General features: G+C 34.9%; 1 protein-coding gene across 1 annotated transcript; it reads right to left on the bottom strand.

Annotated features, from left to right (window-relative positions):
• Positions 1–4,218: 4,218 nt before the first annotated feature.
• LOC119524735 (olfactory receptor 6F1-like) lies at positions 4,219–5,119 on the bottom strand. Its single transcript, XM_037823408.1, is given in 3 exon segments — positions 4,219–4,337; positions 4,340–5,035; positions 5,038–5,119. Coding segments are annotated over 3 exon segments (897 nt in total).
• Between the last annotated feature and the right edge of the window lie 18,514 nt (positions 5,120–23,633).

Here is a 23,633-nt window from a genome sequence, read left to right as displayed (position 1 = left end):
GTAACACCTCCAGGGAAATTATCCAATCAAAGGTCTGGCCCATATTTGTGTCACAGCTCCATGGAAACATCCAAACAAAAGGTCACACCCTAATCAAAAAGATTAATCAATCTTCCCTCACAAGATTGCATCAAAGAACATGGCTTTTCTTGGGGGACATAATGTATACAAACTGGCATATTGTGGTTTTACTTATCCAGCTCAAGATTTAATGTGGATTTTTAAAATTTTGAACTTTCATTTTCATTCAATGGCTAAAAAAAGAATAAACTTCATAGTTTCCCATATTTTTTCTACTCTGTACTTCTGAAAGACTTTCTTATTTTGTGTTCCACTTTCCTTAACTGCTTTTCCTAAATTTTTCACCTTTCCTTTTCCTAGAAAAAAAATGGCTAATACCAGGGCTAGGGAAGGGTAGGACAACAACATTCTTTAGAGATTTTCTTTTCAGCAAATGCCTGATAATGATAAATATCTCTCAATATGTGTATATGTGCCTCCTGTGTAAGTTCCTCACATTTGTTTTTCACCTTACTAATCCTGTGTTTCCTGCCCTGTCTCCCATTGAATTGATCAGATTCCATTTTTAAGTTAATATTTAAGATAAAATATTTTTATAAGTTTTTAGGTTATTTTACATATTTTCCATTCTTCTTTCATATTTTCTTCTTTGCTTTCTTTCTTTGTTTTTCTTTCTTTCTTTCTCAATTTTTTTGTCTTTAAACATTTCTTTTGCTAATATTTTCTTCACACCACATTCAATATACAGTGGAAGATCCATGACTTCTAAGTTCTTAAAATGTCTCAATGTATCAGTTATTTAATTTTCTATGCTCTAACCCTTTTGGATTTAGTTGTACTGGTCTAGTTTTTATGATAATTTGCAGGGGAGAGGGTTAAAATCATGGTCCATGAAGGAGATATCTATTCAATCATATGGATGACACTGACTTGGTTATTTCTATAGCTAAAGGGCTCAGGACTTTACTTAGCCCCAGTCCTGGTCTCCTGACTCTATATGGATACTAGACCTCCAGCTTATGCTCCTTGGAGCCATCACTATTGCTAAATGAATTAAGCTGCTGAAGTATTAGTCTGAGCTTTACAGCTCTGGCTTCATAGTAGCAATAGCCTGACTGAATGAGAAAATAGAACTCTGACTCATGTAAGAAACCCAGGATACCAAACCACAATCCCTGCAGCAATCATCCCAGGATGGTCAGGGCTTGGCCACCAATGGCCATTTATTAATTTAGAGTTTGCTATAATAGAGGTTTCAGCCACTGTCATATTTGTGTTTGGCAGAGACTCAAAGGAAAGCAGAGCACTGGGAAAGCTACATAGTGGGAAAAATGAAGGTTTTATGTATATTCTGATTGGATTTTATTAATATGGGAAAGTTGGATGTGGGCTAGCTAGAAGCAGGTCATCCCATATGATTGGTTTGGTGAATATATTTGGCTTACTCTGTTTAGTCATGCATTGAAAGCAAGGGCATACATTAGGGAAAGAGTTTGTGCCAAATTATGACTGAATGCACCAATAACTGCAAAGGTTGTGGGTCAGAGTTCTATTATCATATATAATCTGGCCATTGTCTGAATATACATTTATTCTCTCAAGTGACAACAAACATCTTTACAAATGTTTATTCAACAATTTTCATTGCAAATAATATCTTTTCAAAAGTTAACATCCCAAATTAAGAAATTGAAAATGAAAATTGATTAATATCACTAAATAATTTTCATAGTTGAATATTTGAAAAAAAATTTAAAAAAACAAATTATCTTGTTATCAGTTGGGATGTTTTGAAACAGGCTTCTCCTACTTGAACTCCTATACAGGAATATAATTCTTATAGAAAGAAATGTGGAAAAATAGATCAAAGAACTCATAAAGCTTTTAGCATTGTCTTTCTGTTTCCACTTTTGGTAATGTATCAACAGTAAATAATTCTTAGCAATAATATATTTTGTCTCCAAAATTGTATTTTCCTCCATAAATTATATGATTAACTAAACAAGGAAAGTTAAATCAAATGCCCAGAAATTAAATATATTCACTTGATAATATAAAATTATATTGTGGAATGTTTTTTCACCAACATAGAAGAAAAGGCCTGAGTTAAGGAACCCCTATGGTGTATTCTCAAATGTTTCCTTGACTTTACATTACACTGTGGATATAATTCCATATAAAACTGACTTATCCACTTTAAAAGCTATTTAAGTTTTCTAATGTGGCCCTTTTGCAAAGTGCCAGAAATGGAATGGCTTCTATAAAGGGGGTTTCTTTTGCTACAAAGTTACAGTCTTAAGGCCATAAAGTGTCCAAAGTAAGGCATCAACAAAAGGTACTTTCACTGCAAAAAGGTCATTGGCATCTGGCAAACCTCTGTTAGCTGGGAAGGCATGTGGATGGTGTCTGCTTGCTCCCAGGTTGCATTTCAAAATGGCATTCTCCAAAGTGTTGCTCTTCGTGCATTTTTGTCCTCTCTTAGCTGCAGCTACCATAAAGTCCTTCTGTTTGTGAGTGTCTTTATAAGACTACAGTGAACTAAATGAGGGCCACCCTGAATGGGCAGGGCCACACCTCCATGGAAACATTCAATCAGATGTCATACCCTAGCCAAAGGTGCCACTCACAATTGGGTGGGTCACATCTCCATGGACACAACCTAATCCCAATATCCTACAAGACTGGATTGAAGAATATGGCTTTTTCTGGGGGATATTGTATATACAAACCAGCACAAAAGCCAAAGACTATTCCCTTGTTTTTGGTATAATAAGAACAGCAGATGTGGATAAAGTTGTTGAAGATAACTTTTACTGAGATTGACAATAGCCCTGGTTTTTAAGATTTTGAAAATTGGGGAACCACCTGTTGAGACATAAATGCTATTTGTCCTTAGAGGGGAACAATCTGACTTTTTTTTGGTAGTTTCAATTTTTAGAAATCCCCAAGAAATAATCTTAGGGATTCTTCATGTTTAGCCATGGATTTGAAACTCATAATCAAAGCAAAATATTGTGTGAACCATGCAAGTGTAATTTATATCAATATGGTAACTTAAGAGATAGAATATCAACATGGAAACAAATTTGAATATTTATATTCATCATTCTGACAATTAAATTTCTCTTATTTTCTTCAAGTTTTTAGCCTTTTTGTTCTACTTTGCCCCACTCCATATATGTGGACTTAGGAAAAGTTACAAATATTACTATCATGGTTTAAGGGGTTATCTGCTACTCAGTTCTATGGGATTTTCTTCTCAAAATTAAAAAGTACCTTGTGCATGTGTAACAGGACAGGGAGAATACATCTGAAGCATACTTCAGGTTCCAATCCACAGCCATTGGAAAAAATGATTAAGAGAGGGAAATGAACATTTCATGTGTTAATGTTTGAAAAGGAAGTAACTTGTCACCCTAAGGGATGGAGATCTTTAGAGGGAAATCAAACAATTTATTATAATTATCAATAAGTTATTTTCCCTCTGAAGCCACAGGATATCCTAAACTTATTGGCTTGCTAAGATTAACAATTGGAACTCCTTTATACTTTCTTTTGCTAAAACCAACTCGTTATGCAAGTTGTATTGCTTTATCCAAAGTCTCCTGCAGTCCTGTTTAATCTTCTTTTTGCTTTTCATCAACTATTTTTCAGATTCCTTAATTAAACATCTTTGTTAAACAAATGTGGCATCTTATAAGTATCAGCTTGTAATTGTATATCTATCTATTTTACTCTCTTTTATAAAAAGAACATGTGGAAATAACTTCACATTCTGATTTCAGTTAAAAATTTATTCAATCAATCTTTTCCTCATATCCCACATTTCCAAAATATTGTTCTCAAAATTATGTATATGATCAAAGAATATTAAAAAGGACAAGAATTTGGAGTTATTTAGTAAACAACCTGCTAACTACATATGTGCACCTAAGTTAATAAAATGTAAGTCCAATGCAATGTACAAAATTTTGCTTTAAATAAAGATCCAGTTCCCTTTCATCAAAAGCTGCCATACATATCATGTAGAGCAAACACACCATTTTTTTGTTTTATTTATTTTCAGTGCTTTTTCTTCCCCTGTATTTAGGAAGATTTGTTCTTGTACTTGGAAATTCTTACTTGGCAACTCTATACACATATGGAAACAATTTACAAGATATTTGTTATATTAGAGATGGTTTATTTTCTCTTCCACTACTTTTGCAGAGTTTCTGTTACATCCTTGTTATGGAAGCTGTAGATAAAGGGGTTCAGAACTGGAGTCACCACAGTGTTGAGGATGTGGACCACTTTGGTCAAATCCAAGGAGTCTTTGATGTACAAACATGAAGGAACATTGTGGATCCATACCAGATGAGCACCACAGTCAGATGAGAGGAGCATTTGGAGAAGGCTTTGCTCCTGCCACTGGATGAGGGGATCCTGAAGATGGTGCTGATGATGTAGAAGTAGGAGATCGGGGTAATGAGGCACAAGCTCAGGATGACCAGAAAAGCAATCACAAAGGCCACAAGTTCTATCACCTCTGTGCTTGTAGAGGCCAGGGCAATCCAGGAGGCAACATCACAGAAGAAGTGATTGATAGTATGGGGACCGCAGAAAGAGAGGCCACTAATGAGAGCTGTTGGCACTGAAATGGCCACAAAGCCACAGACACAGGAACCCAGGGCCAGCTGGGCAGAGAGCAGGCTGCTCAAGGGAGCCACATAGTGTAGAGGACAGCAGATAGCCAGATGTTGGTCGTGGGCCATGGCTGCCAGGAGGAAGTATTCTGTGCAGCCTAATGAGAAAACAAGGCACATCTGCAACAGGCAGCCAGAAAATGATATGGTCTTGCTTCTCCCTAGTAGAATGGCCAGGGCCTTGGGGACAGCAGCTGTGGTATACCAAATATGCAGGAAAGAAAGTTTGTTCAAGAAGTACATGGGAGTGTGTAACTGGTGGGATGTCCTCACCAAAATCAAGATAGCAAGGTTACCACTGACAGTGAGGATGTACGTCACCAACAAAACATAAAGAGAGAGAGCTGAAGGGCCTGTGACCCTGGAAACCCAACAGGAGAAATTCCTGCAGTAGAGTTTTTGGCTGTACCCATTGTGGCACTGAAATAAACCAGGAAATATAGGCCAAAAGCTAGAAGCAATCACACATTTCTAGAAAGATAAAAAGAAATGGATTCATGAGAGAGTCAATAACTGAAAGTAGCCATTCAGAGAGGATCTAATGCTTGTTGAGTAAGTCCTCTGTGCCTGGAGTTGTAAGGGTAAAGCAAATAAAAAACAAATTGAAAAGGAAGAAATACATTAATTTTCCCTGGTGCAAAAAGGAGAGACTCCCACCCTTCCCTTTTCTTAGAACATTATTTAAAAAATTGTAATTGTAAATACTTTGTCACTTTGAGAAATAAAATTTTCAAAGCTAAATAAGCTTTTTGTCAGCTTTCCAGTCCAGGAATATCTTTTTACAAAGCCCTGGGAGCCATATCTCTGAAATGTAAATATAAAGGAAGTTAGCATCCTTATCTCATTTCTGTGGACTTTAACTTAAGTGTCTGCCTCCAAATATAACTATCTACCTATCATAAAGATATGAGAAGTTTTATTATTCCTTTGGATGTAGACAACAGTCACAAAGTCCACTCCAATTACAGGTGAATTTAAGTTGCACAGTGTGTGACAAATGTTGTTAAGTCCTTTTCCTTGAGGATTAGTTATTGTTTATCCCAGGAATATGTATGCAATGGTTTGAATCTGCCTGGCTACATATAATGGTGAGATATTTTTCTTTCTTTGCAATCTCTTTAGTGGATTGCCTGTGATGCACCACATTCCGGTTTCATGCTTATATAAAAATAAAGGTGTTTTTCTTACTCTTCTAGTTTTATGGAGTAGTTCCCTATGTTGAGGGTAGATTTTGTTTTACATTATGTTTTCCCAATACTGTGCATCATTAATTTCATTTAATTTGGCTAAACTATGGGACATGTATTAATATTACTGATTAAAGTTTAGGAAAGAAATGTACAAAGAATGTTAGCTATTTTGCAAAGGTTGGACTTCAGAACCAAGAATCAAATCCAGTCTCTCTGCCTCCATTGACCTGTTCTAGTCATTACTATGCAAATTCTACAGTTGTAGATTACATGGAAACCCACAGATGGTTGACCCTTTCATCTGGGCTCAACTACACTTTTTTTTAACATTCTTCACTCCAGAAATGTCTTGGACTCACAGTGGGGGCTTAACAAGTATTTGTTGACAGACTGATTGAATGAATGGGAAGAAGGAACCTTAGTAGTTACTTAGCCCATTCCTCATTCTACACAGAAAATCATGTGTATATTGCTGCTCAGATATCCAAAGGCAGACTCTAGCACAAATTTAGAACAAACTCTCAATAGAATCTAGAATATAAGACTGATACTCTTGACACTGGTACCTTCTGTGAATTCAACTACTTTTAACTAAACTCTTCTGTGTGGTCTTGAATGAACAAAAATGTAATTTTGTCTCTGTTCAAAAATCTGCCTCACCTGCATGTTTGACTAGAACTAGAAATATCTTCCCAGTTGATCTTATCATTTATAATCTCTGTCCTCAAAAGTGAAGTCAAATAAAAACAAATGCAGATGATATACAGAGACTTTACTAGAAACAGTACTTGCAAGTGGGTGGGGGAATGGACTATTGCAATAAGTTCTGCAAGTATCTCAAGTGTGAGGCAAATGTTTTTTTGTTTTTATTTTTCTTTTTTTTTTGTCAGAGAGAAGTAAGCAAAATAGAAAGAACTCTGTGTGGGGATATGGGATGAAATGATGCTAGGATACAGAGAATTTATCAGTTATTATTTTACACTGACACTAGCTTATTCTCTGGGGGTGACAGAGAGTGTGAGACATTAAGGAGGGCTTATGAGGGTGAGGGTGGTCCAAAGTTCAGAGACCTGTCAGAAAGAGAGACACTTAACTAAAATTTAGTTAACAAGCATTATATTCCTACTGATTACTGGGGACAAAAGTTCAGGTACTCATTTTGAGGCAAAAAGGGAATTTGGAGGCATGATCTTACATAAACAAGGAAGCAGCTGTGACTCATCTAAATGATATGGGGAAGGGTGTTCTTTGCATAAACCTTCCAGGACACAAAAGGTTGGAAGTATTTTACTTAGCTATTGCTATTTTTCAGGATCACGGTGTTCAGGTAAAATTCAACATTTTCAATAACTTTCAGAAGCAAACACTAAAAATTTTAAAAATAATTATTAATTTCAAAATGAATCTCTCTTCTCAATTTTCTATTCTTCATGTTTCATGTTTACTTATTAATACAAGAATCAAGTCTTCCATGAATCCACCATCACAAGCTTTCATTCCTTATATTTCATTTTGAACAATATGCATACTGCTTTCTACTTCTAGGACACTTGATGCTTTTTTCCAAATTTGGTGACTTCGCCGTTTTTATTTTTAACTTTACCAATTACCCTTTTATGTTTTATTGCAAACTTCAACATTTTACAGTAAAAAGGACTAAGAACACCTTAAAGACCAATTAATTATAGCTGTCTTCTGAATCTTTTCAATATAAAGGCCCACATTGTTATGTAAATATCATTAGTGAAAGCAATTTATAATTATCATTTTTGAATTTCACTTGAACATTTTTGCATACAGTTCTATATATATTAACAATATTTAAAGGCTATATAACAGTCTATGTTAGCAATAGCAATACACTAAAACTTACTTATCCATTTCCCAATTATTGGGCTTTCTTTAAAATACCTCTCATGAATGGAATTTCTCAAAACATCTTTGTACAAGAAGGTGTCTTCACTCTTGGTATTATATTTTGAAGGAATGTTCCCTTTACCATCCTCATGAATCATATACATATACTCACCAAAATCATCTCCTAAATAAATCTCATGTTTTTTATTACATGCATCCAAGTCAATGAGTATATGTAGCATACAATATGAGTCTACAAAGTATATGCATCTATATTTTGAGTATAACTCATTTATGGCAGAAAAGCCCTCTACAGTTTGCTTCTCAAGTACTAATTGGCTTGGGGATCACCTGGAGGTATTCTCAGGATGCAGTTTCCAATAATGTCTCTGGGATGGGGCCTGGTATTCTACATCCCAGGCAAGCTTCATGGAGATATAACTAATCAGGGAACATTTGTATGTACAAGAATCTAGAAGACTTCTACTATTTAAATAAAGAATCTGAAAACCAGGGAGATGGCATGACTTTCCCAAGATTTACTTTGTTTGGTAGTAAAACAATCTAAATTACTAATTAATTATCCCAGTGAAGAAAAAAGTTATTTGTCTTAATTTAGATTTTGATGGATATATCAGGACAGTCTTATGGCAATAAATGTTGACAAATGGCTTTCACAAATTTCTTCAAGCTAATATAATCTCCCAACATACATGTCATTCATGTTCAACTAATATTTCTAACTACTGTTTTCTAGTTCAAGTACTAATATTATTAGTTCATTTTTAATGTCCTTTAGTACTGTCTATGTGTTCTTTTTATAAAAGAGAGTCAAGGAATACCTATTTAAATATTAGCTCATAATAATTGATAATAACTGCCAATTGATAGTGAATACTTACTTCTCAGTCACTACTCCAAACATTTGCATCTACTCTCTAACATATACTTTCTGAACATGATAAGTGTCATTTTATTATCCTACTTGTTTTATAATTAATATAACTGAAACAAAGGCACTAAAGAGATTTTCTGAAGTGAAGGTGTGAATACTAATCTCAGAGATTAAGCTCCAGAGCCACAGTACTTTGAACCACCACATTATGCTACTTAAAGGAACATTTTTGCAGGCTCCTGTGGTACCTGATTGGTCACTTCAAATAAAGGATTTTTTAAATTATATTCAAATATGAATCACTGGTCAAAAGTATTTCCAAAATCTACTAGCAGAAAAACTTCTGTTTAAATTTGGAGTTATGTGAATAATATAATTAGATCTATCATTTTCCATTTTTTAAAATTTAGGAATCAATTTTTCATGACTCAAAATTAGAGAATAAATATAAAGGATATCAACTGCCATATTATGAAATGGCATTTTCAAATTTTGTTTCAGTTACACTGCTGAATTTGTCTGATATCATGAACTGAAATTTGTTTGAATTATGTGATGATTATGTCCCCCATTTTAACATCTAAGTTGCTCTATATTTGAGTATCTCCAGTATTAATTCTAAGATGAGACTAAGATGACAATAGGAGTTAATAAAATCAGAGAAAGAAATAGTTTGATTTACTGATTTTAAATAAATGACTTTCAGATTTTCCAAATTAATTAACAGAATAATTTATCTTACATAGACTAGGTCCAGTTCATAAAAATTTATTGACAAAGGGCTATGCATAATTTTAATTTCTTCCATTTGGAAATTGTTTGACTTTGCATATATAAAAATACATATATTTTAAATAGAAGAAGGATATTTTCACAAAAATAACTGTATTATTGTTCCACCATTTCAGTTATTTCCTTCTAGGTGTTCTAATAACTTAGCAACTAAGGAAAAGAAAATTATTTTAGCTACTTGTTAAATTGTAATTTGAAATTCATCACCTCTCTGTATACATGTTATATTTCACAATACAGAAATAACTGAAACTATGGTACTGTAACCCATAACATTTTTTGAAATTTCCTATATAACTATGTGCTTAATTGTACATTGAAAGTTATTCTCTTTCTGCATATATGTTATATTTCACAATAAGGAAATAGCTGAAACTGTGGAACTGTAACCCACAATATTCTTTGAAGTTTGCTCTCTATTTGATATACCGTGCTTGCAAAGTTATCACTTTTATGTATATATGTAATATTCCACAGTAACTCAATGAAAATAAAAGAAAGTAGTTAAAATGGGAAATTTTATGTTGTATATTTGTTACCACAATTTAAAAAAGAATTAAAAACATAACTATTTGTGAATTGCATCTGAATTATAGATTTGAAGTGTTGATTGTATTTTATGATGGATCTATCATATAGAACAAATTTGTGATTGCAAATTTACCCATTGATGAAACATTGGATAGAACATTTTAAGTTTATAATAACCCTGCTCACTTACCCAGGTGCAATTCTTTCTATCACACATGTACATTCCAAAAATCTCTATCCTTTCCCCATTTTTCTTATTCAATGGTTTTCTTCTTTAAAAAATCTTATTTTTTGGTAGTCATCATTCTTTATATCTCCTTTTTTTCTTTTTTTTTTTTTTTTGTTTGGTTATCTTATTATTTCATGAAGCTTTTCCTCTCTCCTAACACTTATTAATCATTGATTAACTCAGTATTCCATAGCCTTTGAACCTCATTCTCAGTGTTTTTCTTTTCATTCTGTAGTTTTACTCTTACCCTGTCCTGCCGTGGTCACAGTCAACTTCACTCTCTGTGTCTTAATTTTCTCCACTTCACTTTTTCTCATAATGAACTCCATACTCACAATTTGCTGTTAAGTAATTTTGTATGTGTGACTGATTCTTCTGGGAGAAGATGAAATATTAAATATCCCTTTTGGGTATTTAGGACTAGTTGAAGGAGAAATAACCTTACTGGCAGCATTGTTAGATTTTTCTGAATGGCTGGCTTCAGAAACTTATTCAGAAACTTATATTGATTATCAATTTGATTGAAAGAACTTAAATTACTGAAACAGGAAAAGAATACTTGCTTTGGGTTTCAAATATATTAATCTGGTGTGGTTTTTTTGTCTTTCTGACAGTGTTCTGGGAATGCAAATGTTTAATGAATTCAACAAATTTGTGAACAACCCTTTAAAACACATCAGATGATCTAAACAAGTGAATTTAAGTAAAATCATGATAAATTAACATAAAGAATGATGTAACAAAAAAATTAAAATTACCTGAGAATAAGAAAACAAAAATCTGCTTGGCTGTTTAGCAGACTAAAATAGCTGGCAATGAAAGGCCAACTCCAAATATAACAGGAAATAATTACAGATAATTACAAGCTGCACTGGTAAAGTGTCATATCAATTTCCTTCTTTGAGGAAGTAATCTTTTCTTAATAATTGAGGAAATTTCTTTAAAAGGTTGGCTGAGAGAATCTCTGATGTTTAAAATTATATAAGTGATGATGAAATAGCCCACCCTTACTCAGAGCATGTAAATCACCATGGCATAGGCACACAGCCTAACATTTTAACCCCACCGCTGCACTTTAGGAGTTTCTCCACAGAAATTCCCACATTTATTTTAACTTAGTAGCTTCCAAGGAAAGAGTTTCTTTGTTAGGTCAACCAACTAGATTAGATGCCTTGCTTTGAGAATGTCAAAATTCTTCCTTTAAATTTCACATAAATATCCCCCTTCCCCAAAATGTCTAACTCTGTTGTTTAATGGGACACCCCATGATTTTTCTGCTTTTCAGCCTCTCTTAATTCAGTGAGTTGATAAACCTGACATTGTTGGACTTCAGGTGTGTCTCTAGTGGTCTTAGGCTGATTGGGTTAGGAGGGAACAAAATGAAGAGAGAAAACACACACTGTGGAACACATATAGAATTATTTCCAGTATTCTTAAAAGAAAAAAATATCTTATTATCCAGTCATTTTCAAGCTACAAATTGTGCTAAACAATTGTATTTTATCTTTGGTGTGGAGATAATCATCAACTAGTAGTTGGTAAGAATTCATTTGATAACCACTGGGAACTAAACAAATGTACAAAGTTATAGAAGTATTTCTAGCTCTCTTTTGATATTTTTGAAATTAAAACATGATCAAAATTTGGTTAGATCTCAGAGAATTTATTTCATTCAATTCATGAATTGGGGACACTCCAATTGCCAGGAAGTATAGAGGAATACCTCTGAATGATCAATGCATTTTTATAGCAGAATAAACAAGTACATTGGAGAGGATTTCTACTGTTTAGTGAGGTGCAGGTGGTTGTTTAAGAATGAAGTTAGCTGGCCATAATGTATCATTGTATTTAAATTTGTTTTTTTTTTTTTCTGGGCACACTTGGGATTTACAGAAAATATAAATGTGCTTAGTTCTTGGTTTTGCTGAACGGCTTACATGGACACTTCTACATTGGGCCTACTAAATTTTATTTATAAATTTTCCCCTTTTAATCTGGTCCTAAGACAAGCCGAGGGCTGTGATAAAAAATTAAGACATTAGGGCCATTCTCAGTTACCATTTGCTGGCTCTATACAGCTTTCACAGGTGATTAACACAAGGTTACAGATGTCAAGAGATTGATTGCTTTTGTTCTCTTTGCAGATGAGAACCCCCCCCCCCAAATCTGGTTTCATTGCTTAGTGCTGCTTAATGCACAGACACACCAAGTGGGCTGTGAAGGTAAAGGAGGATTTATTTACACCAGTGGGAGTTCAGGGGGACTTTCTAATTCTGCCTCTCTATAGTGATTTTTTGCATGAGTTTTATACACATTAGAGATAAAGAAAGTTAATCATCTTTGATAAAATATAACAGGGGTTTGCAGAACTTCATTAATTCCTTATCTTGGTTATTTACTACATCCTTTGGGTTTACAACCTCTAAGGTACATAGTACCTCCACATTTGTGGCAATAGTTGAGCAAACACAAACAATAGTGGTTAATATATAGCTTAATTGGTGTCTATTCATGCTTGGGATCATGTTCTACATATTGCTCCTCTCTGAGACTAAAACTCAAATACACAGTTCACTTACAGCTTTAATGTTACAGCTAAAATGCTAACACTATATCTTCATCCTTCTGACATTCTAGGCAAATGGACTCCACTTGGTGAGAATGGTAGGTGCACCAGGGATACTGTTAGGACTATTCTGAGTACTAAAATGTGCAACGTTCGAATATGTTTCTGAGCCATGGACCCCAGAATCCAAACCAACTGAAATCCAAAAGATTTATGGCTTGTTTGAGTACTTCATGTAACTGCATTTTAACTACCCCAGAAGAGTTTATCCAGGTACAGCAGTTGATATTGACAATAGCACAAACTCTTCCTTACTCAGGTAGCAAGTAGCCAAGTGCAACTTAATCTAAAACAATTCAAGCTAAAGAATCTAAATACTTTTGTTGTGCAATAATAGCTTTTGCAGTAGACTTAGTGATTTCTCCTACTCTTATAAATATGATTCTGATAATTTCTTTCCATTTATGTTAACTCCTAACCTAGGAAATAAGAGTCCAGTGAAAGACAGCTATCCAGAATCAGTGGCACTATCTTTGATGTAAGCTTGTGTGGGCAGGCATATTATGTTCATTAGATGTAATTCTTTGATTGAGTGTTTCCATGGAAAAGTGACCCACCCAACTGCATGTGATAACTCTGATTGGATTATTTCCATGGATGTGTGGTACTGCTTATTCTGTGTGGGCCTGGATAAGTTTACTGGAGCACTATAAAAGCTTATACAGAGGGAGTGAGATTGCTACAGCCAAGAGGGACACTTTGAAGAACACACAGGAGCTGAGAGAGGAGCAATAGCTTACAGAGACATTTTGGAGATGGCCTTTGAAAGCAGTCTTTTGCTGTTGAGAAGCTTTGAGAGGACAAAAGCCTCAAGAGCAACTAAGAGTGACAATTTTGAGGAGCTGCAGCCTAGAAAGGAACATCTTGGGAGACAACCATTTTGAAACCAGAACCCTAGAGCAGATACCAGCCACATGCCTTCCTAGCTAACAGAGGATTTCTGGACACTATTGGCCATCCTCCAGTAAGATACATGATTGTTGATGACTTACCTTGGACACTTTATAGCCTTAAGACTGTAACTTTGTAATCAAATAAACTACCTTTATAAAAGCTGATCCATTTCTGTTGTTTTGAGAAAAGGCAGCATCAGCAAACTGGAACAAATTTTGGTACAAGGAGTGGGGTGCTGCTGTGCTTGCAAATACCAAACATGTTGGTAGGTCTTTTTAAATGGTTAAGGGAAGTCTCTGGAAGAACTGTAAAAGGCTTGATGTAAAAGATCTAGACTGCTTTGAGGAGACTGCTTGTGGAAATATGGACTCTAAAGATAGTTCTGGTGAGGTCTTGAGCAGAAATGAAGAATGTGTCATTTCCAACTGGAAGAAAGATGATCCTTATTTTAAAGTGGCAGAGAATTTGGAAAAATTGAGTGCTAGTGTTGGATAGAAGGCAGAATTCAAAAACAATGATCTGGGATACTTAGCTGAAGAGATTTTGATACTAATATTGAGAGTGTGCCTTGGCTTCTCCTTGCAGCTTATAGTAAAATGTGACAGGGCAGAGATAACCTGAGAAATGTACTCTTGGGTAGAAAGAAACCAGAAATTGGTGGCCTGGAAAACTCTGAGCTTCCAGGGAGTGGAACCTAGAAGCTACAGCCCCACATGAGGTTTTAACCAATCACAGAAACTGACTGCCAATACAGTACAAGCCAGGATTGGAAAAGGAGATATCCAGAAAGGATTTGTGGAAAGTCCTATTGTCTGATGGTTTTGACCCCTGCATGCTTCATGCCAAGCCAATGAGATTTTGAGAGGACTATGTAGCTGGAGCCATTGCTGGTCTGGACTTTAAGGGACAGAGGAACAAATTGAGGGAAAAATGTTTTCAAATACAGGGCCATGGAGATTGAGGTCTGAAGTCAAGAAGTCTTCAGCAGGGAGAATGGAGCAGCCCAAACATGTGGAAAGTTGAGTTTGCCCTACAGGTTGAGAGCAGACATTACACTTCAGTGCTCAGGAAGAGTGAAACCACCTCATGCCTCAGAGAGGGTGAAGCACATTCCCCAAGGATTGGGGATAGCTTGGCCTCCACCCCACTGCTCAGAGAGGGGAAACTTACCCCAGAAAGTCAGTATCCAGATAGCACTCCAATGTTTGTGGAGGGTGGGGCTGAGAAGAAGATAGTCTCCCCAATGTGTGGATATGTTGGAGCACTCACCACAGTGTTTGGAGAGAAAATGGCTGCTGCAAAAACCCTTGGAAACTGTGGGAAAGCCACTGTCTCAAGCCCCAAGATAAAACATCATTCTACAAATGGCCCTCAGTCTTTGAAATCTAATTGAGTTTGCCCTGCAGGTTTTAGGGACTGTTCTTTATTTTCTGTGCATGCTGTTTTCCTTTCAGTTTCTCCTTATGGCAATGGGAATATTTATCCTATGACTACTCCTCCTTTGTATATTGGGAGCAGATAACTTATTCTATGTTTCACAGGTCCAGAGCCACAGGGTAATTTTGCATTAGGACAAGACAATGTCTGTAACTGATTTTGATAGGCTCTTCCACTTACTTATTGTTACTGAAATGATTTAAGTTTGTGTGATATTGTGATGGGATGAATGTATTTTGTATATGGAAATATTGTGTCATTTTGGGTCCAGGGTTTGGAATGTGCCAGTTTGAATGTATTATGTTCCCCAAAATGCCATTATCTTTGATGCAATCTTGTGTGGGCAGACATATCAGTGTTCATTAGACTGTAATTCTTTGGTTGAGTGTTTCCATGGAGATGCGACCCACCCAACTGTCAGTGATAACTCTGGATGATTTCCATGGAGGTGTGGCCCTTCCCATTCAGTGTGGTCCTAGATTAGTTTACTGGAGTGCTATCCAAATACATTGAAACCAAAAAGGCATATTATATAGTACCTAAGAGAGGCTACAACAGTGATCTCTTGTCTCCATTTGAAATCGTTCTGCCACTGAAACTTTATTTTGTTTCATTTTCATACCCCTTTTTGTCAAGATGTTATCAGTCCCATGATGCTGGATCCAGCTTCATCCCTGGGAGTCATATCCCGCATTGCTGGGGATGCATACACCACATGCGGGGGGGGGGGGGGCAGTGAGTTCACCTGCTGAGTTGGGTTAGCAAGAGAGAGAGGGCCACATCTGAGAAGCAAACAGGTACTCAGGGGGACACACTTAGGCAAAATTTTAAGCAGGTTTAGTTTCTCCTTTGCAGTAATGAGCACCATTAGGGCAAGTCCCAAGTTAGAGTGCTTGGCATACCAAACCATCAGTCCTCAATGTTTGTGAGAATATCAGAAAAAACCCAGGTGAGGAAGGTCAACACTTCCACATTTTTCTCCAGCTCCTCGGGGGTCCCTGCATATATTTTTTTATTCTCTGCCCAAATTACTTTGGACTGTGTCATCATTTCACACTAACATAAACAAACCAGCCAGATATCTCTTCCTATTCAAAGTTCCATGTAATTATGCTGTTTGAACAAGTGACTATACAAGTTAAATTGTTTAAAAAATATATATCCTACACTGAAAAAACACCTCTTTCCTTTGTCTCATATGGAATTTGAAGTTTTAAAACACAGTCAGTATTTTCCTTTACCCTTTGGTCTGATTTGCCCTAGCCCTAACCAGATCTGCTTCATTCATAGCTCTAATTGAAGTCTGGATTTTTTTTAACTTTTTTAACAGTCACTGAATACACTAATAATGACATTCATATCTGATGAGCTCTAGCTCTGAGTTTCAAGTGTGAAGCACATACCCAAAGTTCCAGAGACTGATTAGGATATGTCAAAGGGATCAGCATCTCAGAATTTGGAAATAGCCATTACAATTCAGAAATAGATGTGAATGCTTTAAGAGCTTACAATATAGGAATTATACAATCTAGGGACAATAAGCATTCCCCTGATAAGCTGGGCTCTAAGATTCAATTCTGAGTTTACACATTGTAGTTGCTTCATAGTGATGAGACATCATGTTTATTTTTGTTTCTGATGTACTTCACTCAAAATTCTGTCTGTAGGATACATTCACCTTGTTGCAGTTCTCCCAGCTTCACTCCTTCTAATAGTTGCTCAATATTCCATTGTATGCATATGCCACAGTTCACTATTCTGTTCTTCATTTGATGTAATCTTAGACCACCTCTACCCATTGCAAATCATGAATACTGCCTCCATAAACATCAGTGTGTGAATGACCATACCTGTCCCTGTTCTCAGATCTTCTAATAATAAAGTTGTAGGACCTTATGGCACCCATATACTTAGCTTCTTGTGGAACCACCACTCTGTCCTTCAGATAGGCTACACCATTCTTATTCCTCACCCATAGTAAACAGGTACATCCCTCTTTCCATGTTTTCTTCAGTACTTTTATCCCCATTTATAGTTTTCCTACTATTTTATAGAGATATACTCATGTACCATACAATTATCCACAGTGTACAATCAATTGTTCATGGTGTCATCATATACTTGTGCATTTATCACCACAGTCAGCACTTGAACTTATTGATTTCTATGAAAAAATGTTTTTAAAGAATATAAAAAAGATAAAAAGAAAAAATAAACCATACAATATAATATTAAGTTCAGACAATATCGCTACCAAGAATTCCATATCACCCCCCCCCATTATATCCCCCTCTCATACACATTTACCTTTGGTATATTGCCTTTGCTACCTTTAATGGAAGCATATTACAATATTACTGTTGACTATAGATTCCAGTTTCCTTTGATTGTAGTTTTTCTCCAATGCCATCCATTTTTCAACACTTTACATGGTTGACATTCATTTGGTCACCACATTTAAAAATATTTTCATTTGTACATTTAGTCACAATCATGGACCCCTCCAGTTTTTGCTAAGTTATACAGTCCCAGTCTTTATTATCTGTCTTTACCTCTGGTGTCATATATGCCCCCAGCCTTCCCCTTTGAGCTTTACTCACAGACATCTCTGTTCAGTGTACCATCACACTGTATTGTGCTACCATCACACAGTATTATGCTATCTATGTTTGGATCTACACAATCAATCCTACTGAAAATTCTCTAGTCATTCAGCATCAAATGTCTGATTTCTACCCTCTTTCTTTCTTCTGATATCCTTGATTTCAGCTTTTAACTCTCATAGTTTTCTCATTAATGTTAGTTCATGTTAGTGAGACCATACACTATTTGTCCTTTTGTTTCTGGCTAGCTATTCTCAACATAACATCCTCAAGGTCATCCACATAATTATGTGTTTCATGACTTTGTTCTGTATTACAGTTGTATAATATTCCACGTGTGTATATACCAGTTTGTGTATATATATCCACTCATCTGTTGATGGACATTTGGGTTGTTTTAACCTCTTGACAATTGTGAATAGTGCCACTATAAAAATTGGTTTAAAAATGTCCATTCCTGTCTTAACTTTCAGTTCCTCTGAATATATAACTAGTAATGGAATTGTTGGGTCATATGGCAAATTGATATGTAACTTCCTGAGGAAATGCCACAACTTAAAGTTGAAAAAATGCATTTTGATTGAGGTAAACAATTTTGACAATACAGCAATCCTGGAATTTGTCCCCCAATTTTTTTATAGATTAGATCAAATTTTGAGTCTTTTATCCAATATATAATAACATTACTGAAAGGAAAAATAAATCAAAAATAAAAATGACAGGGGAAAAACTCTAAGTAATAAAATTCATTAATGATTAAAATTAAGAATACTTTTGAGAGAAGTTGGACTTGTAAAATCTTACCTAGTAAAACTGAATTTGTTAGAAATAGTAGCCCACAGAAAAATGCACAGAGCAAAATTTATCATGTATAAGTTTTTTTAGAGAAGTTGTAGGAATAATCATGGAGAAAATACATTGTTCCCATATGCCCCACTATTACTAACACCTTGCATTAGTGTAGTACATTTCTTACAACTGGTGAAAGAATATTTTTATAACCGTAATATTAACTTTTATATTTACAGTGGAGTTAACTGTACTGTACAGTCCTATCTGCTTTTTAAATTTTTACTCCAGTAAACTATATACCTAAAATTCCCCATTTTAACCACACTGCAATATTTAATTCAATGGTGTTAATTATGTTCACAATGCTGTGTTTTATTAGGGACCAAAACTATTAATACATGAAGTTTACTCCAAATTTATAGGAAAATTAAGGGATTCCAGTGAAGTAATTTCAAGAAAATAAACATGAAGGTGGAAAATATTGTAAGCAACAATAGAACACTAATAAAAATTTTTTTAAGTAATTTCTTCTGGAATATACAACTTTGTTCCTCTTTCTCAAGGTATTTTTTATATACAAGGTACCTTGCCCTTCCAAATAAATTTGATTATTGGTTTCTCTATTTATGCAAAGTAAGTTGTTGGGATTTTAATTGGCTTTGCTTTGAATCTATAAATCACTTTAGGTAGAATTGATTTCTTAACTATATTTACTCTTCCAATCCATGAACACCATAAGTTCTTCCAAATTTTTATGTCCTGTTAGATTTCTTTTATCACTTCCTTTTATTTTTCTCTGTATTGCTCTTTTGTGGCCTTGGTTATGTTTATTCCTAAATATATTATCTATTTGATTGCTACCATAAATGGAATTTATTTCTTGATTTCCTCCTCCTGTTGCACATTACTTATGTATAGGATCACTACAGATTTTTGCTTGTTGATCTCATAGCCTGCTACTTTGCTGTATTCATTAATTAGTTCTAATAACATTGCTGTAGATTTTTCTGGATTTTCTAAACACAGAATCATGTCATTTTCAAACAGTGAAAATTTTTCTTCTTTTCCAGTTTGGAGACCTTCTATTTCTTTATCTTGCCTAATTGCTCTAGCTAGAACTTCCACCACAATTTTTAATAAAAATGGTTACATGGGGCATTCCTGTCTTGTTCCTGATCTTAGAGGGAAAGCTTTCAGTCATTCCCCATTGAGTATATTAGCTGTGATTTTTTTCATATATTGCCTTTACCATATTGACAAAAGTCCTTTCTATTCCTATACTTTGAAGCGCTTTCATCAAGAAAGGATGTTGAATTTATTCAAATGCATTTCTGCATCAATTGAGATGATTGTGTGTTTCTTATGCTTTGATTTATTAATGCGGTGTATTTTCTTGTGTTATATCAACCTTGCATAACTTGGATAAATCCCACCTGCTCATTTTGTATAATTCTTTTAATGGGCAGCTGGATTCAATTTGCAAGTATTTTGTTGAAGATTTTGTGCATCTATATTCATTAAAGAGATTGGTCTACAATTTTCTTTGTTTATAATATCTTTTTCTGACTTTGGATTCAGTGTGTTGGCTTTCCCCCCTTTTTAATTTTTTTTGAAGAATTTGAGCAAGATTGATAATTCTTTCATGAATGCTTGGTAGACTACACATGTGAAGTCATCTGGCCCTGGGCTTTTCTTTTTCGGGGAGCTTTTTGATGACTGACTCAATCTCTTTACTTGTGATTGCTTTGTTGATGTCATCTTTAGTCAAAGTTGGTTATTTATGCTTTTCTAGGAAGTTGTCCATTTTATCTCTTGTATAGTTTACTAGTATATATTTGCTCATAGTATCTCTTCATTATCTCCTTTATTTTTGCAGGTTGAGTAGGTATGTCTCCTTTCCCATTATTGTTTTTATTTGCATTCTCTCTCTCTCTCTCTCTCTCTCTCTCTCTCTCTCTCTCTCTCTCTCTCTCTCTCTCTCTCTCTCTCTCCCTCTCCCTCTCTCCCTCTCTCCCTCTCTCCCTCTGTTAGCCTAGCTAGTGTTCCATCAACTTTATTGATTTTATCAAAGAACCAATTTATGGTTTTGTTGATTCTCCCTATTGTTTTCCTATTCTCAATATCATTTCATTATTTCTGCTCTAATCTTTCTGCCATCTCTTCTATTTTAATATAGGCATTTAGGGCAATAAATTTCCCTCAGCACTGTCTTTGCTGCATTCCATACATTTTTTATGTTGTGTTTCCATTGTCACTTGCCTTGAGGTATTTACCAATTTCTCTAGTAATTTCATCCTTTATCCACTGGCTTTCTAATGTTGTGTTGATTACCTACCATACATTTGTGTATTTTACCACCTTCTGCCTGTTATTTATTTCCAACTTCATTCCATTATAATCAAAGAAGTGTTTTGTGTAAAATCAAATTTTTAAATTTGTTTAGACTTGCTTTATTATCCAACATGTGGTCTATGTGAGATAGTGTTCCAGTTTGCTAGTGCTGTTGTTAAGCAAAATAAGCAAACATGGAACCCAGCCGCCATTTCACTACTGGCCAAGATTGGAGATGGTTTTATCCAGAAAGAATTTGTTGAAACTCCTGTTTTCTGATGGTTTCCACCACTGTGTACTTCATGCAAAGTCAACAAGATTTTTAAAAGAACTTTATATACAGAGATGCTGCCTTTATAGACAGAGAACTTTATAGACAGACAAGGAACAAGTTGAAGGAAACATTTTTTTCAAAGACAGAGCCATGGATGTTGAGGTATGGAGTAAGAGTTATTGGGCTGGAAGATTGGAGTGGCCCACACACAGTTTATCTATTTCATATCTTAAATATATCATATCACTGTCTTATTGCTTCCATGGCTTCTGTGAAAAAGTCTGTACATAAACTTATTGAGCTTCCCTTTCATGTGATGGGTTGCTTTTCTCTTTCTGCTTTCAGAATTCTCTTTTTATCTTTGACATTGGACAATCTGATCAGTTAAGTGTCTTGGAGTAGATCTACTGGGATCTATTCTGTTCGGGATATGCTGCAGTTCTTCAATCTATAATTTTCCCTTTATCTTAAGTGTTGGGAAGTTTTCAGTGAATATTTCTGCCATTATTCTTTCTGCTGGTTTTCCCTTCTCTTCTCCTTCTGGGACACCTAAAACATGTATATTCATGCACTTCATGTGGTCATTCGGCTCCCTGAGATCCTGCTCATATCATCCCATTCTTTTCCATATCTGTTCTTTTGTGTATATGAATTCAAGTGTCTTGTCTTCCAGTTCACTGATCCTTTCCTCTGCCTGTTCAAATCTACTGTTGTGTGTCTCCATTGTGTTTTTCACCACTCTGCCATCTTGACCTATCTCAATGTACTCTTATGCCACCTCCATCCATTACAAACCATGAATACTGCAACCATAAACACCAGTGTGCAAGTGTTCATTCATGGCCCTGCTTTAAGTTCTTCCAAGTATATACCTAACAATGTGGTGCCTGGACCAAAAGAATAACCTATTTTTAACCTCCTGTGGAAACAACACACTGCTTTCAAAATTGGCTTCACCATTCTACTATCCTACCCACAGTAAATAGGTATATCCCTCTTCTCTCCACATTTTCCCAAACACTTGTATTTTTCTGTTTTTTTTTTTAGACAGGTTTATTCACACACCATACAATACATCCCAAGTAAACAATCCATGGTTTCTAGTAAAATCATATAGTTATTCATTCACCACCACAATCTATATGAGGGCATTTCCATTTCTTCCACAAAGAAAGAAGTGGAGAAAAAATAAACAATAAATAAATAAATAAATAGATAAATAAATAAAAGAAAATAATACAAAAAGGAGAAACAACCACAATAATAATAAGAATCCCATACCCTTCCCTTATAGTCCCCTCTTACTGATATTTAACTATTTTTGTATTGTGTTTGCTTAGCTGTCTTTTCATTTAGAAATTGTTGCCTTTTTATATATCACATTTTGTGTTATGGAGGTCATATTCCATTTAATTGATTGACCATCATGATTTTCTAAGTATGAGGAACTGACACATTGATAAATATTATGTTTTCCTTTAGAGCTTCTCTCCTTGGGAGCTGTAAATGAAATCATCTACTCCTGAGCCTGTTCCATTAAGTTCCTGGGGTCCCCCTTCGATTACTATGGTGGGAAGTGGGGGAATTTACCTATGAATTTCCTAGAATTCAAATGCAACCAGGTTTGTAACTGTCTTCTTCTTGCTAAATTAGGTATTCAGTATTTTATTAACTTAATGGATGCTTAAGAGGTGTCAATTAGACAGAATACCTTTGAAGAGGAATCTCTGAGTCATTCAAGAAATTCTTCTGTTGTCTTTTATTTTCTGTTATATGTAGCCTTTTTGTCCTCAATCTACAGTTTGGCAGTGGAGGTAGTTCTAAAGTTTATTTGTAGCATATGTAGGTGGGCTGTGATATTATGCTTCAAAGGTGGATTTCAGACAAGCCTTAGTTATTTTCTTTTCTATCAATTGTCAGAAGTAATAAATCATTTGATAGCACAACCAGATTCTATTTCTATATTTTATTATTTTTTATTTTCATTTATGGGCAAGTTTTATGTTTATTTCCTCATTGGTATTGTAATGAGAAGATCAAAGTCAAATTAAGGTTGCTTGCTAAATAATTTTCCTCTAACTGCAAAATTATCTTAAAATACTTCAAGTTGACAGATTCATGATTTTTTCTGTATTGGGAAAATGAGAAACAGAAAGAGAGAGAAATGGAGAGGTGGAGGAAACTGGAATTAAGATCTTGATCAAATACAGTAAAGTTGTCAAAGTGCTTCTGAATTCCTCATTTTTTTGCTTTGTTTTTTGTTTTTTTTTTTCTATTCTGAACAAATATATAAATATTGGTAAAAACATGAGTTTGTATATGAGCTTCATATTACAAAACATAAGATATGTAATAAAAAAGTTACTCTTTCCTCTACAGAAATTATGACCAGAAGCAATTACTTTAAATTCTTACATTAACAATATGGCATATTTAACAAATGGATCTATAACCAAACTCAAATACATACTTGGGT

This window comes from Choloepus didactylus (assembly GCF_015220235.1).
Source record: "Choloepus didactylus isolate mChoDid1 chromosome 11 unlocalized genomic scaffold, mChoDid1.pri SUPER_11_unloc6, whole genome shotgun sequence".
Taxonomy (NCBI): Eukaryota; Metazoa; Chordata; class Mammalia; order Pilosa; family Megalonychidae; genus Choloepus; species Choloepus didactylus.
This window is presented reverse-complemented; position numbering and strand designations above follow the sequence as displayed.